At 59.4% G+C, this 25,423-nt stretch overlaps 1 protein-coding gene across 1 annotated transcript in view; it reads left to right on the plus strand.

Moving 5' to 3' along the window:
• The first annotated feature begins 1,209 nt into the window (after positions 1–1,209).
• LOC140418135 (uncharacterized) overlaps positions 1,210–25,423 on the plus strand; it is a 122,979-nt gene continuing 98,765 nt past the window's right edge. Inside the window, exons 1-2 of the mRNA XM_072501549.1 lie at positions 1,210–1,495; positions 22,796–22,861. Of these exons, the coding sequence (XP_072357650.1) occupies positions 1,235–1,495; positions 22,796–22,861 (327 nt within the window). The 5' untranslated portion in view covers positions 1,210–1,234. The remainder of the gene's footprint in view (positions 1,496–22,795; positions 22,862–25,423) is intronic.

Consider the following 25,423-nt stretch of genomic DNA (forward strand, 5'->3'; position numbering starts at 1 on the left):
CCCCCCCCCCCCGGGATGGTCCACTCTCTTCCCCCCCCCCCCGGGATGGTCCACTCTCTTCCCCCCCCCCCCCGGGATGGTCCACTCTCTTCCCCCCCCCCCCGGGATGGTCCACTCTCTTCCCCCCCCCCCCCCCCCACAACCCCACCGGGGCGGTCCATTCTCTCTCTCTTCCCCCCCCCCCAAACTCCCTCCAGGATGATCCATTCTCTGCACCCCTCTCAACTCCCCCCGGGGTGGTCCAGTGTATCCCCCCCCCCCGGGGTGGTCCATTCTCTCCTCTCTCCCCCATTGCTGATGGCTGATACCAGTTTTATCTTTCAGGAAACACACTGTCCAGTGTTGTGTTACTATTTAATGACACCATCCCCCACTCACCTCCTCCCCCCCGGCTGTGCTGTTTGGAGGGAGCTGCTTCCGGGGTGGAGTGCCCCTTTAACTCAGCCACACCGGTCTTCCGCCTTGGGCCCCGCCCCTCACCGGAGATGACGTTCTCGGGGCTGCGGGCCCGAGCGGAACCGGAAAAGGGCGGCCGCGACCGGAAGTGGACGAACGAGAACGGGACAAACAAGGGCAGCCACAAAAAAATTATTTATTTTTTTCCCACGAGTGGAGATTTACTGTGTGGAGCGGTCCGGGTGTAGTGAGGGCGGGGGCCATAATTATTCACGTTCGGTGTCGCTCTGATATTAAACATTAAAAAACAAGCGCTACGGAAATACACGAGGGCTTCCGGAAATTACCGAGGTGGCGATTGCGGTAACCTGACCGAGGGGCCGAGTCGTCACGGGGGGGGGGGGGCGATCATCCGGTGACGTCGATAGCCCCGCCCCCCCTCCGACGACCGCCGAAGGGCCGAGCCATGACATCTTCAGCCCTGACGTCACGAGCCCCCGCCCCGTCTAGCCTCAAAAGGGGTTCAGACGTCTTCAGCCCTGACGTCACGAGCCCCGCCCCGTCTAGCCGCAAAAGGGGTTCAGACGTCTTCAGCCCTGACGTCACGAGCCCCGGCCCCTCTAGCCGCCGAAGGGGTTCCGGACAGGGCCGAGCGGTGACGTCACTCCGTCGGTGGAGCTGACGTGCGTACACGGTGCCCGGCTCGCCGAAAGATTCCGGAAAGGGCCGAACAGCGACGTCACCTCCCCGTCGTTCGTGCGGACCTGGCCGCATCACAGGCCCCGCCCCCCCCCCCATGGCCGGAACGTGCCGAAGGGCTTCCGGAAAGGGCCGAGCGATGACGTTCACAGAGCCGCCAGCCCCCGCACCGGAAACTGCCGAGGACTCTCCGGAAAGAGCCGAGGCGGCGGCTCCTCCCCGGCCGAGCGCTGCTGGTGGGAGAGGAGGAGGAGGAGACAACATGGCGGATCTGGAAGACGTGACTCTGGACGGTAAAGAGTTGCAGAAGCTGCGGGTGACTGACCTGAAGGCGGCCCTGGAGGAGCGCGGCCTGGCCAAGAGCGGCTCCAAGAACGCGCTGATCAAGCGGCTGAAGGGGGTGAGTGTCCCCCCCCCCCGCGGGGAGGCTGACGGAGGCGCGGCGGAGGCCCGGCTGCAGGCCCCGGCCTGGCGTTAACGGCCGCGCCGCTTGTTTGTGTCGCGAGGGCGGGGAGCGGGCAGGCCGGCAACCGCGCCTGCGCACCGCGGCCGCCCCGGCCGGCACCCGCTCCGTGCGCCTGCGCGCTGGCCGCCGGAGCTGACGCCTGCGCCCTGGTAACCGCCGGCAGCCCGGCACCGCGCCTGCGCACTGACTAACCTTCACGGGGGGGGGGGATGGGAAGAGCAAAATCGCGCCTGCGCGCTGAGCTTATCCCCCTAGATCATGAGTGGAGTGGCCAATGAGGGGAGAGCGCCGTACTGACTGACCAATCGGGAGAGAGCCCCTGCCCCTTACTGACGGACCAATCAGGGGAGAGCCCCTCCCCACAGCCCTTACTGACGGACCAATCAGGGGAGAGCCCCTCCCCCACAGACCTTACTGACGGACCAATCAGGGGAGAGCCTCTCCCCCCACAGCCTTCACTGACGGACCAATCAGGGGAGAGCCCCTCCCCACAGCCCTTACTGACGGACCAATCAGGGGAGAGCCCCCTCCCCCACAGCCCTTACTGACGGACCAATCAGGGGAGAGCCCCCTCCCCCACAGCCCTTACTGACGGACCAATCAGGGGAGAGCCCCCTCCCCCACAGCCCTTACTGACGGACCAATCAGGAGAGATTGGAGCCGAATGAGGCCACTCGTCAGAGCGACCAACCTGGCCCATTCCCCCTGCTCCATCCCTGGACACTAAGGGGCAATTTAGCGCGGCCAATCCACCTAACCCGCACGTCTTTGGACTTGTGGGAGGAAACCGGAGCACCCGGAGGAAACCCACGCACACACGGGGAGGACGTGCAGACTCCGCACAGACAGTGACCCAAGCCGGAATCGAACCTGGGACCCTGGCGCTGTGACGCCACAGTGCTAACCACTGTGTCGATATGCTCCTCACCCCCTTTCTCCTGCCTCCCCTCACCCCCTCCCCCCCCTTATTAACCAAGATCGCCAGAGTAGTGCTCGAGGTGCTGTTACCTACAGGGCTACCGACTGGAAGGCGGAATCAGACACAATAGTTCCTTCTGAGAAAAATCTGTCTCACTCCTCCTTAAATTTCATAGAATTTACAGGGCAGAAGGAGGCCATTCGGCCCATCGAAATGTCCCAGCATCCACCGCACTCTGGGGTGGCGAATTCCACCCATTCACAACCCTTTGGGAGAAGTAGTTTCTCCTCAAATCTGTTCTAAATGTGCTACCTCTTATCCCAAGACTCTCGTTCGAGACTGCCCCAGAAGAGGAAGAGTCCGGGACACAGCTCCTTTATCCATACCTATCTTTTACGCCTCAGTGAGATCTCCTCCGCAACCCCCTCCAGTGCAATCACATCCTTCCTATAGTGTGGTGACCAGAACTGCACACAGTACGCTAGCTGTGATCTAACCTGCGTTTTACACAGCTCCATTGTAAACACCCTGCTCTTACATTCTACACCTCGGCTGTAGGGCAGCATGGTCGCATTGTGGATAGCACAATTGCTTCACAGCTCCAGGGTCCCAGGTTCGATTCCCCGCTGGGTCTCTGTCTGTGCGGAGTCTGCACGTCCTCCCCCGTGTGTGCGTGGGTTTCCTCCGGGTGCTCCGGTTTCCTCCCAGAGTCCAAAGATGTGCAGGTTAGGGTGGATTGGCCATGATAAATTGCCCATAGTGTCCAAAATTGCCCTTTGGGCAAAGATTGGGTGGGGTTACGGGGATGGGACGGAGGCGTAGGCTTGGGTGGGGTGCTCTTTTAAAGGGCCGGTGCAGACTCGATGGGCTGAATGGTCTTTTAGGCACTGTAAATTCTATGATTCTCGATAAGAAAGGCAAGAATCTTATTGGCTTACTTAACCACCTGACCTGCTGAGTTTAGAGATCTATGCACCTCCCTATGGTCCACTAAACGTCCTAGTTCTCCAACCATTTAGTGTGTCTTCCCTTTGCCTTGTTGTCAGTCCTCCCAACATGCTCCGTCACGCACTTATCCGGGTTCAATTTCATTTGTTATTGATCTACGTGTGCGCGGCTGGGGATCAATCTACCTCAGGAGACGGTGGAAGTCAGCCCACGGAATATTTTCAAGGGGGAGGATTTGTTAATTGTCACGTGTACCGAGGGACAGCGAAAAAGTATTTCTCTTACCGGAAATGTGCGGAAGGATGTTACAAGTTACAGAGGGACATAGATAAGCTGCAGCGCTGGGCTGAGAGGTGGCAAATGGAGTTTAATGCAGAAAAGTGTGAGGTGATTCATTTTGGAAGGAATAACAGGAAGACAGAGTACTGGGCTAATGGTAAGATTCTTGGCAGTGTGGGTGAGCAGAGAGATCTCTGTGTCCATGTACATAGATCCCTGAAAGTTGCCACCCAGGTTGAGAGGGTTGTTAAGAAGGCGTACGGTGTGTTAGCTTTTATTGGTAGAGGGATTGCGTTTCGGAGCCATGAGGTCATGTTGCAGCTGTACAAAACTCTGGTGCGGCCGCATTTGGAGTATTGCGTGCAATTCGGGTCGCCGCATTATAGGAAGGATGTGGAAGCATTGGAAAGGGTGCAGAGGAGATTTACCAGAATGTTGCCTGGTATGGAGGGAAGATCTTATGAGGAAAGGCTGAGGGACTTGAGGCTGTTTTTGTTAGAGAGAAGAAGGTTAAGAGGTGACTTAATTGAGGCATACAAGATGATCAGAGGATTGGACAGGGTGGACAGTGAGAGCCTTTTTCCTCGGATGGTGATGTCTAGCACGAGGGGACATAGCTTTAAATTGAGGGGAGATAGATATAGGACAGATGTCCGAGGTAGGTTCTTTACTCAGAGAGTAGTAAGGGCGTGGAATGCCCTGCCTGCAACAGTGGTGGACTCGCCAACACTAAGGGCATTCAAATGGTCATTGGATAGACATATGGACGATAAGGGAATAGTGTAGATGGGCTTTAGAGTGGTTTCACAGGTCGGCGCAACAGCGAGGGCCGAAGGGCCTGTACTGCGCTGTAATGTTCTATGTTTAAATATGGAAGCTCGAGAGGAGAAATTCTTACCTCGTGCTCCTCGTCCTATTGTTCAAATCATTTCGTACGTAAAAAGAAAATACATAATGAAATGAAAATCGCTTATTGTCACAAGTCGGCTTCAAATGAAGTTACTGTGAAAAGCCCCTAGTCGCCACATTCCGGCGCCTGTTCGGGGAGGCTGGTACGGGAATCGAACCGTGCTGCTGGCCTGCCTTGGTCTGCTTTCAAAGCCAGCGATTTAGCCCAGTGCTAAACCAGCCCCAATATAATAGGGCAACACAAGGTCGCCTCGTTTTAGGAAGGATGTGGAAGCTTTGGAAAAGGTGCAAAGGACATTTACCAGGATGTTGCCTGGAATGGAGAGTAGGTCTTACGAGGAACGGTTGAGGGTGCTAGGCCTTTTCTCATTAGAACGGAGAAGGATGAGGGGCGACTTGATAGAGGTTTATAAGATGATCAAGGGAATAGATAGAGTAGACAGCCAGAGACTTTTTCCCTGGGTGGAACAAACCATTACAAGGGAACATGAATTTAAGGTGAAAGGTGGAAGATATAGGAGGGATATCAGAGGTAGGTTCTTTACCCAGAGAGTAGTGGGGGCATGGAATGCACTGCCTGTGGAAGTAGTTGAGTCGGAAACATTAGGGACCTTCAAGAGGCGATTGGATAGGTACATGGATTACGGTAGAATGATGGGGTGTAGATTAATTTGTTCTTAATCTAGGGCAAAGGTTCAGCACAACATCGTGGGCCGAAGGGCCTGTTCTGTGCTGTATTTTTCTATGTTCTACACCTAGACACCGGCAGCGGGGTGAAGCACACAGGGGTGCAGCGTTAATCAGGCCAGTCCGTAAGAGGGTCATTTAGGAGTCTGGTAACATTCTTATTCGGCAGGGGGATCGAAGGTTAGCAGCGGGTGTGTGTGGGGGAAGGGGGGTGTAGATGGGGACATTGACCCTGAAGCGTAAGCGACTCGAGGGGCCGTTTTGTTTCTCTGCCTGTGTATTCCTGCGTGAGCCTTTTGTCGAACAAGGGTGTCACCCCAGGGCTCCCTCACTTGGCGGGGGGGGCGGGAGTTGCCCATTATTTTCACACTCTGGGCCGAGGAGCAAAATTCAGAAAGATAAGGGGTGGTGCATTGTTGAACAGATCTGTCATAGCGTGTGAGCCGTTAGGGGCGGCGCCGTAGCACAGTGGTTAGCACTGTTGCTTCACAGCTCCAGGGTCCCAGGTTCGATTCCCGGCTTGGGTCACTGTCTGTGCGGAGTCTGCGCGTCCTCCCCGTGTCTGCGTGGGTTCCCTCCGGGTGCTCCGGTTTCCTCCCACAGTCCAAAGATGTGCAGGTTAGGTGGATTGACCATGAAAAATTGCCCTTAGTGTCCAAAAAGGGTAGTTGGGGGTTACTGGGCAACGGGGATGGGTTGGGCTTAGGTAGGGTGCTCTTTCCAAGGACTGGTGCAGACCCGATGGGCCGAATGGCCTCCTTCTGCACTGTCACACTCACTCCCACACACACCGTCACACTCGCTCCCACACACACCGTCACACTCGCTCCCACACACCGTCACACTCGCTCCCACACACCGTCACACTCGCTCCCACACACACCGTCACACTCGCTCCCACACACACCGTCACACTCACTCCCACACACACCGTCACACTCACTCCCACACACACCGTCACACTCGCTCCCACACACACCGTCACACTCGCTCCCACACACCGTCACACTCGCTCCCACACATACCGTCACACTCGCTCCCACACACACCGTCACACTCGCTCCCACACACACCGTCACACTCGCTCCCACACACACCGTCACACTCGCTCTCACACACACCGTCACACTCGCTCCCACACACACCGTCACACTCGCTCCCACACACACACCGTCACACTCGCTCTCACACACACCGTCACACTCGCTCCCACACACACCGTCACACTCGCTCCCACACACACACCGTCACACTCGCTCCCACACACACCGTCACACTCGCTCCCACACACACCGTCACACTCGCTCCCACACACACCGTCACACTCGCTCCCACACACACCGTCACACTCGCTCCCACACACACCGTCACACTCGCTCCCACACACACCATCACACTCGCTCCCACACACACCGTCACACTCGCTCCCACACACACCGTCACACTCGCTCCCACACACACCGTCACACTCGCTCCCACACACACACCGTCACACTCACTCCCACACACACCGTCACACTCGCTCCCACACACACCGTCACACTCGCTCCCACACACACCGTCACACTCGCTCCCACACACACCGTCACACTCGCTCTCACACACACACCGTCACACTCACTCCCACACACACCGTCACACTCGCTCCCACACACACCGTCACACTCGCTCCCACACACACCGTCACACTCGCTCCCACACACACCGTCACACTCGCTCCCACACACACCGTCACACTCGCTCCCACACACACCGTCACACTCGCTCCCACACACACCGTCACACTCGCTCTCACACACACACCGTCACACTCACTCCCACACACACCGTCACACTCGCTCCCACACACACCGTCACACTCGCTCCCACACACACCGTCACACTCGCTCCCACACACGTCATTCGACCGTTGTGGAGAACCTTGGTGCGGCCACACTTGGAATATTGCCTACAATTCCGGTCGCCACACTACCAGAAGGAGGTGGAGGCTTGGAGAGGGTGCAGAGGAGGTTTACCAGGATGGTGACTGGTCTGGAGGATGTTAGCTTTGTGGACTGTTTTCATTAGAACGACGGAGGTTGAGGTGTGACCTGATAGAGGTCTACAAGGTTATGAGGGGCATGGACAGAGTGGATGGGCAGGCACTCTTTCCCAGGGTGGAGGGGTCAGTCACCAGGGGGCATAGGTTTAAGGTCGGTGGGGCAAAGTTTAGAGGAGATGTGCGAGGCAGGTTTTTTACACAGAGGATGGTGGTTGCCTGAAACACGTTGCCAGGGGAGGTTGTAGAAGCAGATACATTAACGGCGTTCAAAAGGCATCTTGACAAACACATGGATAGGACGGGTATAGAGGGACACGGCACAAGGAAGTGGTAACGTGACCGGTACAGGCTTGGAGGGCCGAAGGGCCTGTTCGTGTGCTGTATTTTCTCACCATCTCCTCCCCTCGGTCACCAGTCCCTCGCAGCCTCGCCCTCTCCTCCCCTCGGTCTCCAGTCCCTCCCAGCCTCGCCCTCTCCTCCCCTCGGTCTCCAGTCCCTCCCAGCCTCACCCTCTCCTCCCCTCGGTCTCCAGTCCCTCGCTGCCTCGCCCTCTCCTCCCCTCGGTCTCCAGTCTCTCCCAGCCTCGCCCTCTCCTCTCCTCGGTCTCCAGTCTCTCCCTCGCCCTCTCCTCCCCTCGGTCTCCAGTCCCTCGCAGCCTCACCCTCTCCTCCCCTCGGTCTCCAGTCCCTCGCTGCCTCACCCTCTCCTCCCCTCGGTCTCCAGTCCCTCCCAGCCTCACCCTCTCCTCGGTCTCCAGTCCCTCGCAGCCTCTCCCACTCCTCCCCTCGGTCTCCAGTCCCTCGCTGCCTCGCCCTCTCCTCCCCTCGGTCTCCAGTCCCTCCCTCGCCCTCTCCTCCCCTCGGTCTCCAGTCCCTCCCTCACCCACTCCTCCCCTCGGTCTCCAGTCCCTCCCAGCCTCGCCCTCTCCTCCCTTCGGTCTCCAGTCCCTCCCTCGCCCTCTCCTCCCCTCGGTCTCCAGTCCCTCACAGCCTCACCCTCTCCTCCCCTCGGTCTCCAGTCCCTCCCAGCCTCACCCTCTCCTCCCCTCGGTCTCCAGTCCCTCCCAGCCTCACCCTCGGTCTCCCCTCGGTCTCCAGTCCCTCCCAGCCTCACCGTCTCCTCCCCTCGGTCTCCAGTCCCTCCCAGCCTCACCCTCTCCTCCCCTCGGTCTCCAGTCCCTCCCTCACCCTCTCCTCCCCTCGGTCTCCAGTCCCTCCCAGCCTCACCCTCTCCTCCCCTCGGTCACCAGTCCCTCCCAGCCTCGCCCTCTCCTCCCCTCGGTCTCCAGTCCCTCCCTCGCCCTCTCCTCCCCTCGGTCTCCAGTCCCTCCCTCACCCTCTCCTCCCCTCGGTCACCAGTCCCTCCCTCGCCCTCTCCTCCCCTCGGTCTCCAGTCCCTCCCAGCCTCACCCTCTCCTCCCCTCGGTCTCCAGTCCCTCCCAGCCTCACCCTCTCCTCCCCTCGGTCTCCAGTCCCTCGCAGCCTCGCCCTCACCTCCCCTCGGTCTCCAGTCCCTCGCAGCCTCACCCTCTCCTCCCCTCGGCCTCCAGTCCCTCCCAGCCTCACCCTCTCCTCCCCTCGGTCTCCAGTCCCTCGCTGCCTCGCCCTCTCCTCCCCTCGGTCACCAGTCCCTCGCTGCCTCGCCCTCTCCTCCCCTCGGTCTCCAGTCCCTCCCAGCCTCACCCTCTCCTCCCCTCGGTCTCCAGTCCCTCCGAGCCTCGCCCTCTCCTCCCCTCGGTCTCCAGTCCCTCCGAGCCTCGCCCTCTCCTCCCCTCGGTCTCCAGTCCCTCCGAGCCTCGCCCTCTCCTCCCCTCGGTCTCCAGTCCCTCCGAGCCTCGCCCTCTCCTCCCCTCGGTCTCCAGTCCCTCCGAGCCTCACCCTCTCCTCCCCTCGGTCTCCAGTCCCTCCCAGCCTCACCCACTCCTCCCCTCGGTCTCCAGTCCCTCCCAGCCTCGCCCTCTCCTCCCCTCGGTCTCCAGTCCCTCCCAGCCTCACCCTCCCCTCGGTCTCCAGTCCCTCCCAGCCTCGCCCTCTCCTCCCCTCGGTCTCCAGTCCCTCCGAGCCTCGCCCTCTCCTCCCCTCGGTCTCCAGTCCCTCCCAGCCTCGCCCTCTCCTCCCCTCGGTCTCCAGTCCCTCCCAGCCTCGCCCTCTCCTCCCCTCGGTCTCCAGTCCCTCCCAGCCTCACCCTCTCCTCCCCTCGGTCTCCAGTCCCTCCCAGCCTCGCCCTCTCCTCCTCTCGGTCTCCAGTCCCTCGCAGCCTCACCCTCTCCTCCCCTCGGTCTCCAGTCCCTCGCAGCCTCACCCTCTCCTCCCCTCGGCCTCCAGTCCCTCGCAGCCTCACCCTCTCCTCCCCTCGGTCTCCAGTCCCTCCCAGCCTCACCGTCTCCTCCACTCGGTCTCCAGTCCCTCCCAGCCTCACCCTCTCCTCCCCTCGGTCTCCAGTCCCTCCCTCGCCCTCTCCTCCCCTCGGTCTCCAGTCCCTCGCAGCCTCACCCTCGGTCTCCCCTCGGTCTCCAGTCCCTCCCAGCCTCACCGTCTCCTCCCCTCGGTCTCCAGTCCCTCCCAGCCTCGCCCTCTCCTCCCCTCGGTCTCCAGTCCCTCCCTCACCCTCTCCTCCCCTCGGTCTCCAGTCCCTCCCAGCCTCGCCCTCTCCTCCCCTCGGTCTCCAGTCCCTCGCTGCCTCGCCCTCTCCTCCCCTCGGTCTCCAGTCCCTCCCAGCCTCGCCCTCTCCTCCCCTCGGTCTCCAGTCCCTCCCAGCCTCACCCTCTCCTCCCCTCGGTCTCCAGTCCCTCCCTCACCCTCTCCTCCCCTCGGTCTCCAGTCCCTCCCAGCCTCACCCTCTCCTCCCCTCGGTCACCAGTCCCTCCCAGCCTCGCCCTCTCCTCCCCTCGGTCTCCAGTCCCTCCCTCGCCCTCTCCTCCCCTCGGTCTCCAGTCCCTCCCTCACCCTCTCCTCCCCTCGGTCTCCAGTCCCTCCCTCGCCCTCTCCTCCCCTCGGTCTCCAGTCCCTCCCAGCCTCACCCTCTCCTCCCCTCGGTCTCCAGTCCCTCGCAGCCTCGCCCTCACCTCCCCTCGGTCTCCAGTCCCTCGCAGCCTCACCCTCTCCTCCCCTCGGCCTCCAGTCCCTCCCAGCCTCACCCTCTCCTCCCCTCGGTCTCCAGTCCCTCCCTCGCCCTCTCCTCCCCTCGGTCTCCAGTCCCTCCCAGCCTCGCCCTCTCCTCCCCTCGGTCTCCAGTCCCTCCCAGCCTCACCGTCTCCTCCCCTCGGTCTCCAGTCCCTCCCTCACCCACTCCTCCCCTCGGTCTCCAGTCCCTCCCAGCCTCGGCCTCTCCTCCCCTCGGTCTCCAGTCCCTCCCAGCCTCGCCCTCTCCTCCACTCGGTCTCCAGTCCCTCGCAGCCTCACCCTCTCCTCCCCTCGGTCTCCAGTCCCTCGCAGCCTCACCCTCTCCTCCCCTCGGTCTCCAGTCCCTCGCAGCCTCACCATCTCCTCCCCTCGGTCTCCAGTCCCTCGCTGCCTCACCCTCTCCTCCCCTCGGTCTCCAGTCCCTCCCTCGCCCTCTCCTCCCCTCGGTCTCCAGTCCCTCCCAGCCTCACCCTCTCCTCCCCTCGGTCTCCAGTCCCTCCCAGCCTCGCCCTCTCCTCCCCTCGGTCTCCAGTCCCTCCCTCGCCCTCTCCTCCCCTCGGTCTCCAGTCCCTCCCAGCCTCGCCCTCTCCTCCCCTCGGTCTCCAGTCCCTCCCAGCCTCGCCCTCTCCTCCCCTCGGTCTCCAGTCCCTCGCTGCCTCGCCCTCTCCTCCCCTCGGTCACCAGTCCCTCGCTGCCTCGCCCTCTCCTCCCCTCGGTCACCAGTCCCTCGCTGCCTCACCCTCTCCTCCCCTCGGTCTCCAGTCCCTCCCAGCCTCACCCTCCCCTCGGTCTCCAGTCCCTCCCAGCCTCACCCTCTCCTCCCCTCGGTCTCCAGTCCCTCCCAGCCTCACCATCTCCTCCCCTCGGTCTCCAGTCCCTCGCAGCCTCACCATCTCCTCCCCTCGGTCTCCAGTCCCTCCCTCGCCCTCTCCTCCCCTCGGTCTCCAGTCCCTCCCTCGCCCTCTCCTCCCCTCGGTCTCCAGTCCCTCCCAGCCTCACCCTCTCCTCCCCTCGGTCTCCAGTCCCTCGCAGCCTCACCCTCTCCTCCCCTCGGTCTCCAGTCCCTCGCAGCCTCACCCTCTCCTCCCCTCGGTCTCCAGTCCCTCCCAGCCTCGCCCTCTCCTCCCCTCGGTCTCCAGTCCCTCCCAGCCTCGCCCTCTCCTCCCCTCGGTCTCCAGTCCCTCGCAGCCTCACCCTCTCCTCCCCTCGGTCTCCAGTCCCTCCCTCGCCCTCTCCTCCCCTCGGTCTCCAGTCCCTCCCAGCCTCAGCCTCTCCTCCCCTCGGTCTCCAGTCCCTCCCAGCCTCACCCTCTCCTCCCCTCGGTCTCCAGTCCCTCGCAGCCTCACCCACTCCTCCCCTCGGTCTCCAGTCCCTCGCAGCCTCACCCTCTCCTCCCCTCGGTCTCCAGTCCCTCGCAGCCTCACCCTCTCCTCCCCTCGGTCTCCAGTCCCTCCCAGCCTCGCCCTCTCCTCCCCTCGGTCTCCAGTCCCTCCCAGCCTCGCCCTCTCCTCCCCTCGGTCTCCAGTCCCTCGCAGCCTCACCCTCTCCTCCCCTCGGTCTCCAGTCCCTCCCAGCCTCGCCCTCTCCTCCCCTCGGTCTCCAGTCCCTCCCAGCCTCGCCCTCTCCTCCCCTCGGTCTCCAGTCCCTCGCTGCCTCGCCCTCTCCTCCCCTCGGTCTCCAGTCCCTCGCAGCCTCACCATCTCCTCCCCTCGGTCTCCAGTCCCTCCCTCGCCCTCTCCTCCCCTCGGTCTCCAGTCCCTCGCAGCCTCACCCTCTCCTCCCCTCGGTCTCCAGTCCCTCCCAGCCTCGCCCTCTCCTCCCCTCGGTCTCCAGTCCCTCGCAGCCTCACCCTCGGTCTCCCCTCGGTCTCCAGTCCCTCCCAGCCTCACCCTCTCCTCCCCTCGGTCTCCAGTCACTCCCAGCCTCACCCTCTCCTCCCCTCGGTCTCCAGTCCCTCGCAGCCTCGCCCTCTCCTCCCCTCGGTCTCCAGTCCCTCCCAGCTTCGCCCTCTCCTCCCCTCGGTCTCCAGTCCCTCCCTCGCCCTCTCCTCCCCTCGGTCTCCAGTCCCTCCCAGCCTCACCCTCGGTCTCCAGTCCCTCGCAGCCTCGCCCTCTCCTCCCCTCGGTCTCCAGTCCCTCCCAGCTTCGCCCTCTCCTCCCCTCGGTCTCCAGTCCCTCCCTCGCCCTCTCCTCCCCTCGGTCTCCAGTCCCTCCCAGCCTCACCCTCGGTCTCCAGTCCCTCGCAGCCTCACCCTCTCCTCCCCTCGGTCTCCAGTCCCTCCGAGCCTCACCCTCTCCTCCCCTCGGTCTCCAGTCCCTCCCAGCCTCACCGTCTCCTCCCCTCGGTCTCCAGTCCCTCCCAGCCTCGCCCTCTCCTCCCCTCGGTCTCCAGTCCCTCGCAGCCTCACCCTCTCCTCCCCTCGGTCTCCAGTCCCTCCCAGCCTCACCCTCTCCTCCCCTCGGTCTCCAGTCCCTCCCAGCCTCACCCTCGGTCTCCAGTCCCTCGCAGCCTCGCCCTCTCCTCCCCTCGGTCTCCAGTCCCTCCCAGCCTCACCCTCTCCTCCCCTCGGTCTCCAGTCCCTCCCAGCCTCACCATCTCCTCCCCTCGGTCTCCAGTCCCTCCCTCACCCTCTCCTCCCCTCGGTCTCCAGTCCCTCCCAGCCTCACCCTCTCCTCCCCTCGGTCACCAGTCCCTCCCAGCCTCGCCCTCTCCTCCCCTCGGTCTCCAGTCCCTCCCTCGCCCTCTCCTCCCCTCGGTCTCCAGTCCCTCCCTCACCCTCTCCTCCCCTCGGTCTCCAGTCCCTCGCAGCCTCGCCATCTCCTCCCCTCGGTCTCCAGTCTCTCCCAGCCTCACCCTCTCCTCCCCTCGGTCTCCAGTCCCTCCCTCGCCCTCTCCTCCCCTCGGTCTCCAGTCCCTCCCAGCCTCACCATCTCCTCCCCTCGGTCTCTTGTCCCTCCGAGCCTCGCCCTCTCCTCCCCTCGGTCTCCAGTCTCTCCCAGCCTCACCATCTCCTCCCCTCGGTCTCTTGTCCCTCCGAGCCTCAGCCTCTCCTCCCCTCGGCCTCCAGTCTCTCCCAGCCTCTCCTCCCCTCGGCCTCCAGTCTCTCCCAGCCTCTCCTCCCCTCGGCCTCCAGTCTCTCCCAGCCTCACCCTCGGTCTCCAGTCTCTCCCAGCCTCACCATCTCCTCCCCTCGGTCTCTTGTCCCTCCCAGCCTCAGCCTCTCCTCCCCTCGGCCTCCAGTCTCTCCCAGCCTCACCCTCGGTCTCCAGTCCCTCGCAGCCTCACCATCTCCTCCCCTCGGTCTCCAGTCACCCCTCCCCCATACGACATAGTTTGTCTAGTGCTTTGAAAAAGGCCTTGGGGATGTAGATCGGGGTGGATCTGAATAGGAAGAGGTACCTGGGCAGTACGTTCATTTTGTTCGTCTGGACTCTCCCCGCGAGGGAGAGTGGGAGTGTGTTCCATCTTTGCAGGTCCTTTTTTACTTCCTCCGTCAGGCTGGTGAGGTTCCATTTGTGGATCCCTTTCCAGTCACGGGCTACATGGATTCCCAGGAAGCAGAATTTGTGTCGGGCTTGTTTAAACGGCAGTCCCGTTAGTGCTGCCCTCCCTCCTTGTGGGTGTCCCGGGAAGATCTCGCTTTTGCTCATGTTGAGTTTGTAGCCCGAGAAGGCGCCAAACTCTTTCAGGAGCGCGATGATTCCGTCCATGCTGCTCTGTGGGTCCGAAATGTAGAGGAGCAGGTCATCTGCATAGAGTGAGACTCTGTGCTCTCTGCCCCTCCTCTTCGGATCCCCCTCCAGCTTTTTGTTGCTCTGAGCGTGATTGCTAATGGTTCGATCGATCGAGCGAACAGCAGCGGGGACAGTGGGCATCCTTGTCTGGTGCCCCTGTGCAGCTGGAAGTATCGGGAGTTGGTGTTGGTCCGTACGCTCGCCATGGGAGCGTTGTATAGGAGCTTTACCCAGGAGGTGAACCCTGTTCCAAGGCCGAACCGCTCCAGTCCCTCTATGAGGTATTTCCATTCGACTCAGTCGAAGGCCTTTTCTGCATCTAGGGAGACGATCACCTCTGGCGTTCTCTCCCCGGAGGGAGTCATTATCACGTTGAGCAGGCACCTGATGTTCGAGGTAAGCTGTCTACCTTTGACAAAGCCCGTCTGGTGCTCTGCGACCACCTCAGGTACGCAGTCTTCTAACCTTTGGGCTAGGATTGTGGCCCGGATTTTGGCGTTTGCATTCAGCAGTGAGGTGGGTCTGTATGTCCCACATTCCTTGGGATGGATCTCTGTTGTTTAAAATGTTCAAATTATAAACGCCTCAATTAAATATTTTCTTATTAAAAAAAAAAGGTGGTGGGTGAGCCGCCCTCTTGAGCCCGCTGCGGCCCCCGCGTGGGGTAGGTACACCCACCGTGCTGTTAGGGAGGGAGTTCCCGGGATGCTGACCCAGCCACAGTGAAGGAACGGCCGATATATTCCCCAGCCGGGATGGGGAATGACTCGGAGGGGAACCTCCAGGTGGTAGGGGGGGGTGTGTCTGCTGCCCCCCCTCGTCCTTCTAGACGGTAACGGCCGTGGGTTTGGGAGGTGCTGGCGAAGGAGCCTCGGCGAGTTCCCGCGGGGCGTCTTGTAGACGGTGCGCACGGCTGTGCGTCGGGGGGGGAGGAGGGAGCAAGTGTCGGTGGTCAGCGTGTCGATCGAGCGGGGCTGCTTTGTCCTGGATGGTGTCGAGCATCTCGAGTGTGGTTGGGAGCCGCGCTCATCCAGGCAAGTGGAGAGTCTCCCATCGCGCTCCTGACTTGTGTCCTTGTAGATGTCGGACAGGCTTTGGTAAGGAGTCAGGAGGTGAGTTGCTCTCCGCAGGATTCCCAGCCTCTGACCTGCTCTGGGAGCCGCAGTGTTTATATGGCTGGGTCCAGTTCAGTGTCTGATCGATGGTAACCCCCAGGATGTGGGGGATTCAGCGACGGTAACGCCATCGAACGTCAAGGGGGCGGTGGTTAGATTCAGAGTGTATATACTGGACTCCATACTCACCAACATTCCTAAGGAAGGGATCTTCCTCCTTGGGGACTTTGAGGCCAGGGTTGGAAAGGATTCCCAAATCTGGGAAGGAAGCATCGGAAAGGAAGGAGTTTGGAATTGTAAGTCCAGCTCACCAAATGCACGGAACACCAGCCTGTCATCACTAAGACACTCTCCCGTCAAAAAAGACACGTTCAAGACTTCCTGGCGGCATCGACTGCCCTGCCAAATGATCAACTTCGTCATCGTCTGACCCAAGATTACAATGATGCCCCAGTCACCAAAGCCATGACCAGTGCAGATGACTGCTGGACAGATCAGCGACTATAGAACCTGAGTTAGGCCACACTTGGAGTATAGTGTTCAATTCTGGTCGCCACACTACCAGAAGGATGTGGAGGCTTTAGAGAGGGTGCAGAAGAGATTGACCAGAATGTTGCCTGGTATGGAGGGCATTAGCTATGAGGAGCGGTTGAATAAACTCGGTTTGTTCTCACTGGAACGAAGGAGGTTGAGGGGCGACCTGATAGAGGTCTACAAAATTATGAGGGGCATAGACAGAGTGGATAGTCAGAGGCTTTTCCCCGGGGTAGAGGGGTCAATTACTAGGGGGCATAGGTTTTTTTTTAAAATATATATTTTATTCAAGATTTTTGGCCAAACGTATCTTTTACACAACAATAAAGCAATATAAATAACAGTGGCCAGTTTTAAACAAATAGATAAATAATATATAAACAAAAACAAAACTGAATGGCAACTGCCTTGTCCAAAATAAATACCCTCCAAAAATACAATCCAGCAATCCAATATACAATTACCTATAACAACTACCTATACATATTATACATATACAATAACATCTCTGAGAGTCCGTTCGATTCCTCCCCCCCTGGGTTGCTGCTGTTGTCTACTTCTTTTCCATTCCCTCTATCTTTCTGTGAGGTAGTCGACGAACGGTTGCCACCGCCTGGTGAACCCCTGAGCCGAACCCCTTAACACGAACTTAATCCGTTCTAACTTTATAAACCCTGCCATGTCGTTTATCCAGGTCTCCACACCCGGGGGCTTGGCTTCCTTCCACATTAACAATATCCTGCGCCGGGCTACTAGGGACGCAAAGGCCAACACGTCAGCCTCTCTCGCCTCCTGCACTCCCGGCTCTTCTGCAACCCCGAATATAGCCAACCCCCAGCTTGGTTCGACCCGGACCCCCACCACCTTCGAAAGCACCTTTGCCACCCCCACCCAGAACCCCTGTAGTGCCGGACATGACCAGAACATGTGGGTGTGATTCGCTGGGCCTCTCGAGCATCTCGCACACCTATCCTGTACCCCCAAAAATTTACTGAGCCGTGCTCCAGTCATATGCGCCCTGTGTAACACCTTAAATTGGGGCATAGGTTTAAGGTGAGAGGGGCAAGGTTTAGAGTAGATGTACGAGGCAAGTTTTTTACGCAGAGGGTAGTGGGTGCCTGGAACTCGCTGCCGGAGGAGGTAGTGGAAGCAGGGACGATAGGGACATTTAAGGGGCATCTTGACAAATATATGAATAGGATGGGAATAGAGGGATACGGACCCAGGAAGTGTAGAAGATTGTAGTTTAGTCGGGCAGCATGGTCGGCACGGGCTTGGAGGGCCGAAGGGCCTGTTCCTGTGCTGTACTTTTCTTTGTTCTCTTCATTCGCTCCTCTACGGCCCATCAAAGTCCACCAGAAGACGAAGGGAGAGCTCAGGACAGGGATCAGCGTTGAGCGGCTTCAAGGGGCAAGCAGGCGAGCGAACGTGCAACGTTGTCCTCTCCAAACGTGGTCCTTCTGATGGGAGTGGCGGAAATCCGGAGAGGACCGAGGACAGCCACCATCTCAAGCTGGGAAGACACCATCGGCTGCAAGACCAGGAAACACCCCAAGGCGGGGATGACCACACCATCCAAGGCCTCATCAGAAAGAAGAGGAAGGCTTTCCGCCCCTGCCAAACGACGTAACCAGCAAGGCAAAGAGGAGAGCTCCTCAATTAGCCATGGACAAAGAAGAACTCGGGAAATCTCGAACCAGTGGGTGGACTGAGAAAGCTGAGGAGCTGCAACTCCTCGTCGACGAGCACTACACCCAGGTCTTCTTCAGAAAGAAGATATGGACCCAAAACCGTCGACCTCAAACGGGTGCGGAGTAAGAATGGAACCATTCTTGAGGGACAGAGAGAACACTGGCCCTCGATGGAGAGAACACTTCAAAGAACTCCCAAACCGTGATTCAATGATAGATGAGCACCTGTTTGAGGAGATCTCCCAACTCCCCATCAAAGGTGATCTTGGTCGAGGTGAACATAAGAACTAGGAGCAGGAGTAGGCCATCTGGCCCCTCGAGCCTGCTCCGCCATTCAATGAGATCAAGGCTGATCTTTTGTGGACTCAGCTCCACTTTCCGGCCCGAACACCATAACCCTTAATCCCTTTATTCTTCAAAAAACTATCTATCTTTAATGAAGGAGCCTCTACTGCGTCACTGGGCAATTAATTCCATAGATTCACAACCCTTTGGGTGAAGAGGTTCCTCCTAAACTCAGTCCTAAATCTACTTCCCCTTATTTTGAGGCTATGCCCCCTAGTTCTGCTTTCACCCGCCAGTGGAAACAACCTGCCCGCATCTATCCTGTCTATTCCCTTCATAATTTTATATGTTTAGCTGTTTAGCACAGGGCTAAATCGCTGGCTTTGAAAGCAGACCAAGGCACACCAGCAGCACGGTTCAATTCCCGTCCCAGCCTCCCCGAACAGGCGGCGGAAGGTGGCGACTAGGGGCTTTTCACAGTAACTTCATATGAAGCCTACTTGTGACAATAAGCGATTTTCATTTCATTTTCATTTCGGATGTTTCTGTCAGATCCCCCCCCCCCGCATCCTTCTAAATTCCAATGAGTAGAGTCCCAGTCTACTCAACCTCTCCTCGTAATCCAACCCCTTCAGCTCTGGGATTAACCTGGTGAATCTCCTCTGCACACCCTCCAGCGCCAGTACGTCCTTTCTCAAGTAGGGGAGGCCAAAACTGAACACACTACTCCAGGTGTGGCCTCACTAACACCTTATACAATTGCAGCAGAACCTCCCTAGTGTTAAACTCCGTCCCTCTCGCAATGAAGGTCAAAACTACGTTTGCCTTCTGAATCACCTGAAACCATCGCTAAACACAGGAAGAATGGAAAAGCTGCAGGAGTGGACGGGGTTCCTGCGGAGCATTTCCAATTCGCCAGAGGTGAGATCTCCACCAGCTGTTTCTGAGAATCTTGGGCCGGAGAAGAAATGCTGCCGACCTCAGGGGTGCAGCCATTGGCACCGCCTTCAAGAAAGGAGAGACGGCGGGACTGTAGGATCTACCGAGGAGTCTCCCCACTCTCCATCTCCAGGAAGATCATGGCCCGGATCCTCGCTCGCCGCCTTCTCCCAGTCTCTGAAGAAAGCTTCCGACCGAACCCCATGTGATTTTCACTGCTCGGCAACTCCCAAGAGGAATGCCAGGAGTAACAACAACCGCTCTTCATGGCCTTCATTGATCTGACCGAGGCGTTTGGCTCCGCTAATCGGGAAGTGCGATGGAAGAGCGAGCTTCCCAGTGGGGTGGACATTGTCTCCAGGATGGACGGGGAAACGCTTCAACCTCAACCGGTGGAAGTCCAGGAAGAAAATGGCGCTGACGTCGCGGTCAACCTCCAAGTCACGTTTGACACCTTGGCGGAAACGTCCTGCAGAATCAGCCTCCGCCTCAACCACAAGAAGGCTCGAGTCCTTTACCAACCCGCCCCAGGGCAAGATCCGGCCTCCCCCTCCACCAACGGAGAAACCCTCCCAACGGTGGGGCGTTTCCTCTACCTGGGGAGCCACCTCTCCTCTGAGGCTGACATCCAACATGGTGGCCCTTCCGTGAGCGCCGTCTTCGGACTGTTTCCTTTTCTCTGGCTCTGCTGTAACTACGGCAATCAGTGAGTTTGCCCTTCTTTCTTTTGATATCCCTGTTCTAATGCTCAGAGCCGCCAGGTATCGAATGATACCACCACAAGGTTCAACCGGCTATCGATCAAAGACCCAAACACCAGTTAGTTCAAGATCAAGGGTACTTTATTTACACACAATTAGTCATGCAACATAAACACTACTAGTTAAACTACACCTAACAACTATGACAACCTGGACTTAACTTCAGGCACCCGGCTCAGGCCAGAGGAACAGTGGCCGTTGTCCGATTCTGGATCTCCCGGGTTCGAAGGAGTAACTGCTGCTCAGCTGGGCTCGTCCGTCTGGTAGCGGGCGTTGAACTTGAGCTTGCTTCCGGTGGTGCTGCGATTGGAGATGGTCGTAGCCGGGGCGCCAGGTCCACAAGAGGACGAACACATGGCGAGCTCTCTTCTTATGCTTGGGGGTTTCCACACTCTTTTGGGCCGGCCTTCAGTTTGGTCCTTACTAATTGGGTGATTAACATAGAATTTACAGGCAGAAGGAGGCCATTCAGCCCTTTGAATCTGCACCGGCTCCTGGAAAGAGCACCCTACCCAAGGTCAACACCTCCACCCTATCCCCATAACCCAGCAACCCCACCCAACACTAAGGACAATTTTGGACACTTAAGGGCAATTTATCATGGCCAATCCACCTAACCTGCACATCTTTGGACTGTGGGAGGAAACCGGAGCACCCGAGGAAACCCACGCACACACGGGGAGGATGTGCAGACTCCGCACAGACAGTGACCCAAGCCGGGAATCGAACCCGGGACCCTGGAGCTGTGAAGCAATTGTGCTATTCACAATGCTACCGTGCTATGTTTGATTTCTAACCAATAATGGGGCGGGTACCTGAATGGCTGGGCGTGTCCCAAGCGGTCACCGACCCTGTTGTTTAGGCTTCCCGAGTACAGGGAGTGGCGCCGAAATGTCTGGGACAGTACCAGTCGCTCAAGTACCAGTCCTTTGTCTGACGGAGATGGGCCACCAAATGCTAATCGGCCCCATTAAAATGCTAATCGGTCGGGGGTTTCGACACCGTCTGGACTCCTCACTCGCAAATATACATTTCAGGCTCTTGAGCCTGCCTGAATCTCGCATTGTCCATTTTACCCACCATGCTTTGTAAGTTTCACTGTTCCTGTTTGTAAGTCGCCATCCCAGACGGCTAAGGACGTCCTCGGACGAGAGTGTTTGACGATATCGCTTGCCACCAAGATCCTCGTGTACAAGGCGGTCATCCTCTCAACTCTTCTGTACAGCTCAGAAAGCCGGGGTGCGTCCAGACGTCACCTCAAGGCCCTGGGGAGACACCATCAATGCTGCCTGAGGCCGTTTCTCCGCACCAGCTTGAAGGAGAGGTGCGCGAACGTCAGTTGGAGGCGCGAAGAGAGCCAGCAGCGAGGCCACGATCCTCCGAAACCAACTCCACCGGGCCACCCATATGTTCGGGATGTCCCGACTGCCCAAGCAACTCTTCTCCACCCAGCCCAAGGAAGGCTCCCGGACAAGAGCAGGAGAAAGGAAGCTCTTCAAAGACCCCCTGAAGTGTGCGGTCGAAGATGCGGCTCTCGGCCGGGCTCGTCAGCCACGCAAAAACCCGCGACAAGTAACACGGGCTTTCGAAGGTGGACAATCAGACTGGTTAGCGAGTGAAGAGAAGGAGATGATTCTGGGTCAGGTGGAGGCGGGGGTCATTGAATATGTTTAAGGTAGAATTGGATAGATTATCGGGGGGAGATAGGAATTTGGAATTCGAATTATAATCGGATCAACCGTCACCTTCGCGATTGGCTGTTTGGTTACAGCTGGTCCCAGCTCGGTGTCTGGTCAATGGTAACCCACCCCAGGATGTGGGGGATTCAGTGATGGTAACACCTGAACATAAAGGGGCGATGGTTCCATTCTGTTGGAAATGGCTTGAGGGTTATCAACAGTGCTATCAAGCGGCACTTACTCAGCACTAACCTGCTCACGGACGCTCCGTTTGGGTTCCGGTCAGGGTCACTCCGCTCCTGACCTCATTACAGCCTTGGTTCAAACATGGACAAAAGAGCTGAACACCAGAGGGGAGGTGGGAGTGACTGCCCTCGACATCAAGGCAGCATTTGACCGAGTGCGGCATCTAGGAGCCCGAGCTAAACGGGAGTCAGTGGGAATCAGGGGGGAAATCTCTCCGCTGGTTGGAGTCAAACCCGGCACAAAGGAAGATGGTTGTGGTGGTCGGAGGTCAATCATCTCAGCTCCAGGACATCACTGCAGGAGTTCCTCAGGGTCGTGTCCTCGGCCCCAACCATCTTCAGCTGCTTCATCAATGACCTCCCTTCCATCAGAAGGTCAGAAGTGGGGATGTTTGCGGACCGCACAATGTTCAGCACCATTCGCGACTCCCCAGATAATGAAGCCGTCCCTGTCCCAATGCAGCGAGACCTGGACAATATCCAGGCTCAGGGCTGACAAGGGGCAAGTTACATTCGCCCCACTCAAGTGCCCGGCAATGACCATGTCCTACAAGAGCGAATCTAACCATTGCCCCCTTGACGTTCGATGGCGTTACCGTCGCTGAATCCCCCACATCCTGGGGGTTATCATCGATCAGACACTGAACTGGACCCAGCCGTATAAACACAGCGGCTCCCAGAGCAGGTCAGAGGCCGGGAATCCTGCGGAGAGCAACTCACCTCCTGTCCCCCCTCCCAAAGCCTGTCCGCCATCGACAAGGACACAAGTCAGGAGTGCGATGGGAGACTCTCCACTTGCCTGGATGAGCGCGGCTCCCAACCACACTCGGGAAGCTCGACACCATCCAGGACAAAGCAGCCCCGCTCGATCGACACGCTGACCACCGACACTCGCTCCCTCCTCCCCCCCGACGCACAGCCGTGTGCACCGTCTACAAGACGCCCCGCGGGAACTCGCCGAGGCTCCTTCGACAGCTCCTCCCAAACCCACAGCCGTTACCGTCAAGAAGGACGAGGGGGGGCAGCAGACCCCCCCCCCCCCCCCCCCCCACCAACCACCTGGAGGTTCCCCTCCGAGTCACTCCCCATCCCGGCTGGGGAATATATCGGCCGTTCTTTCACTGCGGCTGGGTCAGAATCCCGGCACTCCCTCCCTAACAGCACACTGGCTGTACCTACACCACACGGGACCACAGCAGGTTCAGGAGGGCGGCTCACCTTCTCCAGGGGGCAATTAGGGACGGGGATTAAATGCTGGGACCAGCCAGCGAGGCCCACATGCGATTGATGAATATACAAACTACCCCCTCCTACTCTGAGTCGAGCCTCTCTTTTACATGTTGCAGGCATTGATGCTGGAGCAGCTCCAGAAACACTCGGCCTCACACGCAGGAATCCAGCCGAACTCCCAGGTAAGGACCACATCGTCAGTCTGAAGCAGCGTGGAGCCGGGGGGGAGATACAGGGTGACACGGTGCGACGGGGAGGGGATACAGTGTGACACGGTGAGAAAGGGGAGGGGATACAGTGTGACACGGTGGGAAAGGGGAGGGGATACAGTGTGACACGGTGGGACGGGGAGAGGATACAGTGTGACACGGTGGGACGGGGAGAGGATACAGTGTGACACTGTGGGACGGGGAGGGGATACAGTGTGACACTGTGGGACGGGGAGGGGATACAGTGTGACACTGTGGGACGGGGAGGGGATACAGTGTGACATGATGGGACGTGGAGGGGATACAGTGTGACACGGTGGGGAGGGGATACAGTGTGACACGGTGGGACAAGGGGAGGGGATACAGTGTGACACGGTGGGACAAGGGGAGGGGATACAGTGTGACACGGAGGGGATACAGTGTGACACGGTGGGACGGGGAAGGGATACAGTGTGACATGGTGGGACGGGGAGGGGATACAGTGTGACACGGTGGGACAAGGGGAGGGGATACAGTGTGACACGGAGGGGATACAGTGTGACACGGTGGTACGGGGGGAGGATACAATGTGACACGGTGGGACGGGGAGGGGATACAGTGTGACACGGTGGGACAGGGAGAGGATACAGTGTGACACGGTGGGACAGGGGAGGGGATACAGTGTGACACGGTGGGAAGGGGAGGGGATACAGTGTGACACGTTGGGACAGGGGGAGGGGATACAGTGGGACGGGGGAAGGATACAGTGTGACGGGGGGATGGGGGAGAGGATCAATGGGGAGAGGATACCATGTGACACGGTGGGGGGATACAGTGTGACACACTGGGGAGGGGATAGTGTGACACGGTGGGACGGGGGAGGGGATACAGTGTGACAGGGGGACGGGATACAGTGCGACACGGTGGGACCGGGGGAGGGGATACGGTGGGACCGGGGGAGGGGATACAGTGTGACACGGTGGGACCGGGGGGGGGGGGGGGGGGGAGGGGATACAGTGTGACACGGGGGGGAGGGGATACGGTGGGACCGGGGGAGGGGATACAGTGTGACATTGTGGGGGGATACAGTGTGACACGGTGGGGCGGGGGAGGGGATACAGTGTGACACGGTGGGACAGGGGAGGGGTTACAGTGTGACACGGTGGGACGGGGGCAGGGGATACAGTGTGACACGGTGGGACCGGGGGAGGGGATACAGTGTGACACGGTGGGACAGGGAGAGGATACAGTGTGACACGGTGGGACGGGGGCAGGGGATACAGTGTGACACGGTGGGACCGGGGGAGGGGATACAGTGTGTCACGGTGGGATGGGGGAAGGATAGTGTGACACAGTGTGACACGGTGGGACGGGGGCAGGGGATACAGTGTGACATGGTGGGACAGGGGGAGGGGTTACAGTGTGACACGGTGGGATGGGGGAAGGATAGTGTGACACAGTGTGACACGGTGGGACGGGAGAGGATACAGTGTGACACGGTGGGACGGGGAGGGGATACAGTGTGACACGGTGGGACGGGGAGTGGATACAGTGTGACACGGTGGGACGGGGAGGGGATACAGTGTGACACGGTGGGACAGGGGGAGGGGATACAGTGTGACACGGTGGGACAGGGAGAGGATACAGTGTGACACGGTGGGACGGGGAGGGATACAGTGTGACACGGTGGGGGAGGGGGAGGGGATACAGTGTGACACGGTGGGACAGGGAGAGGATACAGTGTGACACGGTGGGACGGGGAGGGGATACAGTGTGACACGGTGGGACGGGGAGGGGATACAGTGTGACACGGTGGGACGGGGAGGGGATACAGTGTGACATGGTGGGACAGGGGGAGGGGTTACAGTGTGACACGGTGGGATGGGGATACAGTGTGACACGGTGGGACGGGAGAGGATACAGTGTGACACGGTGGGACGGGGTGGGGATACAGTGTGACACGGTGGGACGGGGAGGGGATACAGTGTGACACGGTGGGACAGGGGGAGGGGATACAGTGTGACACGGTGGGACAGGGGGAGGGGATACAGTGTGACACGGTGGGACAGGGAGAGGATACAGTGTGACACGGTGGGACGGGGAGGGATACAGTGTGACACGGTGGGACAGGGGGAGGGGATACGGTGGGACAGGGAGAGGATACAGTGTGACACGGTGGGACAGGGAGAGGATACAGTGTGACACGGTGGGACGGGGAGGGGATACAGTGTGACACGGTGGGACAGGGGGAGGGGATACAGTGTGACACGGTGGGACAGGGAGAGGATACAGTGTGACACGGTGGGACGGGGAGGGATACAGTGTGACACGGTGGGACAGGGGGAGGGGGAGAGGATACAGTGTGACACGGTGGGACAGGGAGAGGATACAGTGTGACAGGGAGAGGATACAGTGTGACACGGTGGGACGGGGAGGGGATACAGTGTGACACGGTGGGACAGGGAGAGGATACGGTGGGACGGGGAGGGTATACAGTGTGACACGGTGGGACGGGGGAGGGGATACAGTGTGACAGGGAGAGGATACAGTGTGACA

The sequence above is a fragment of the Scyliorhinus torazame genome, chromosome 5 (assembly GCF_047496885.1).
Source record: "Scyliorhinus torazame isolate Kashiwa2021f chromosome 5, sScyTor2.1, whole genome shotgun sequence".
Lineage (NCBI taxonomy): Eukaryota > Metazoa > Chordata > Chondrichthyes > Carcharhiniformes > Scyliorhinidae > Scyliorhinus > Scyliorhinus torazame.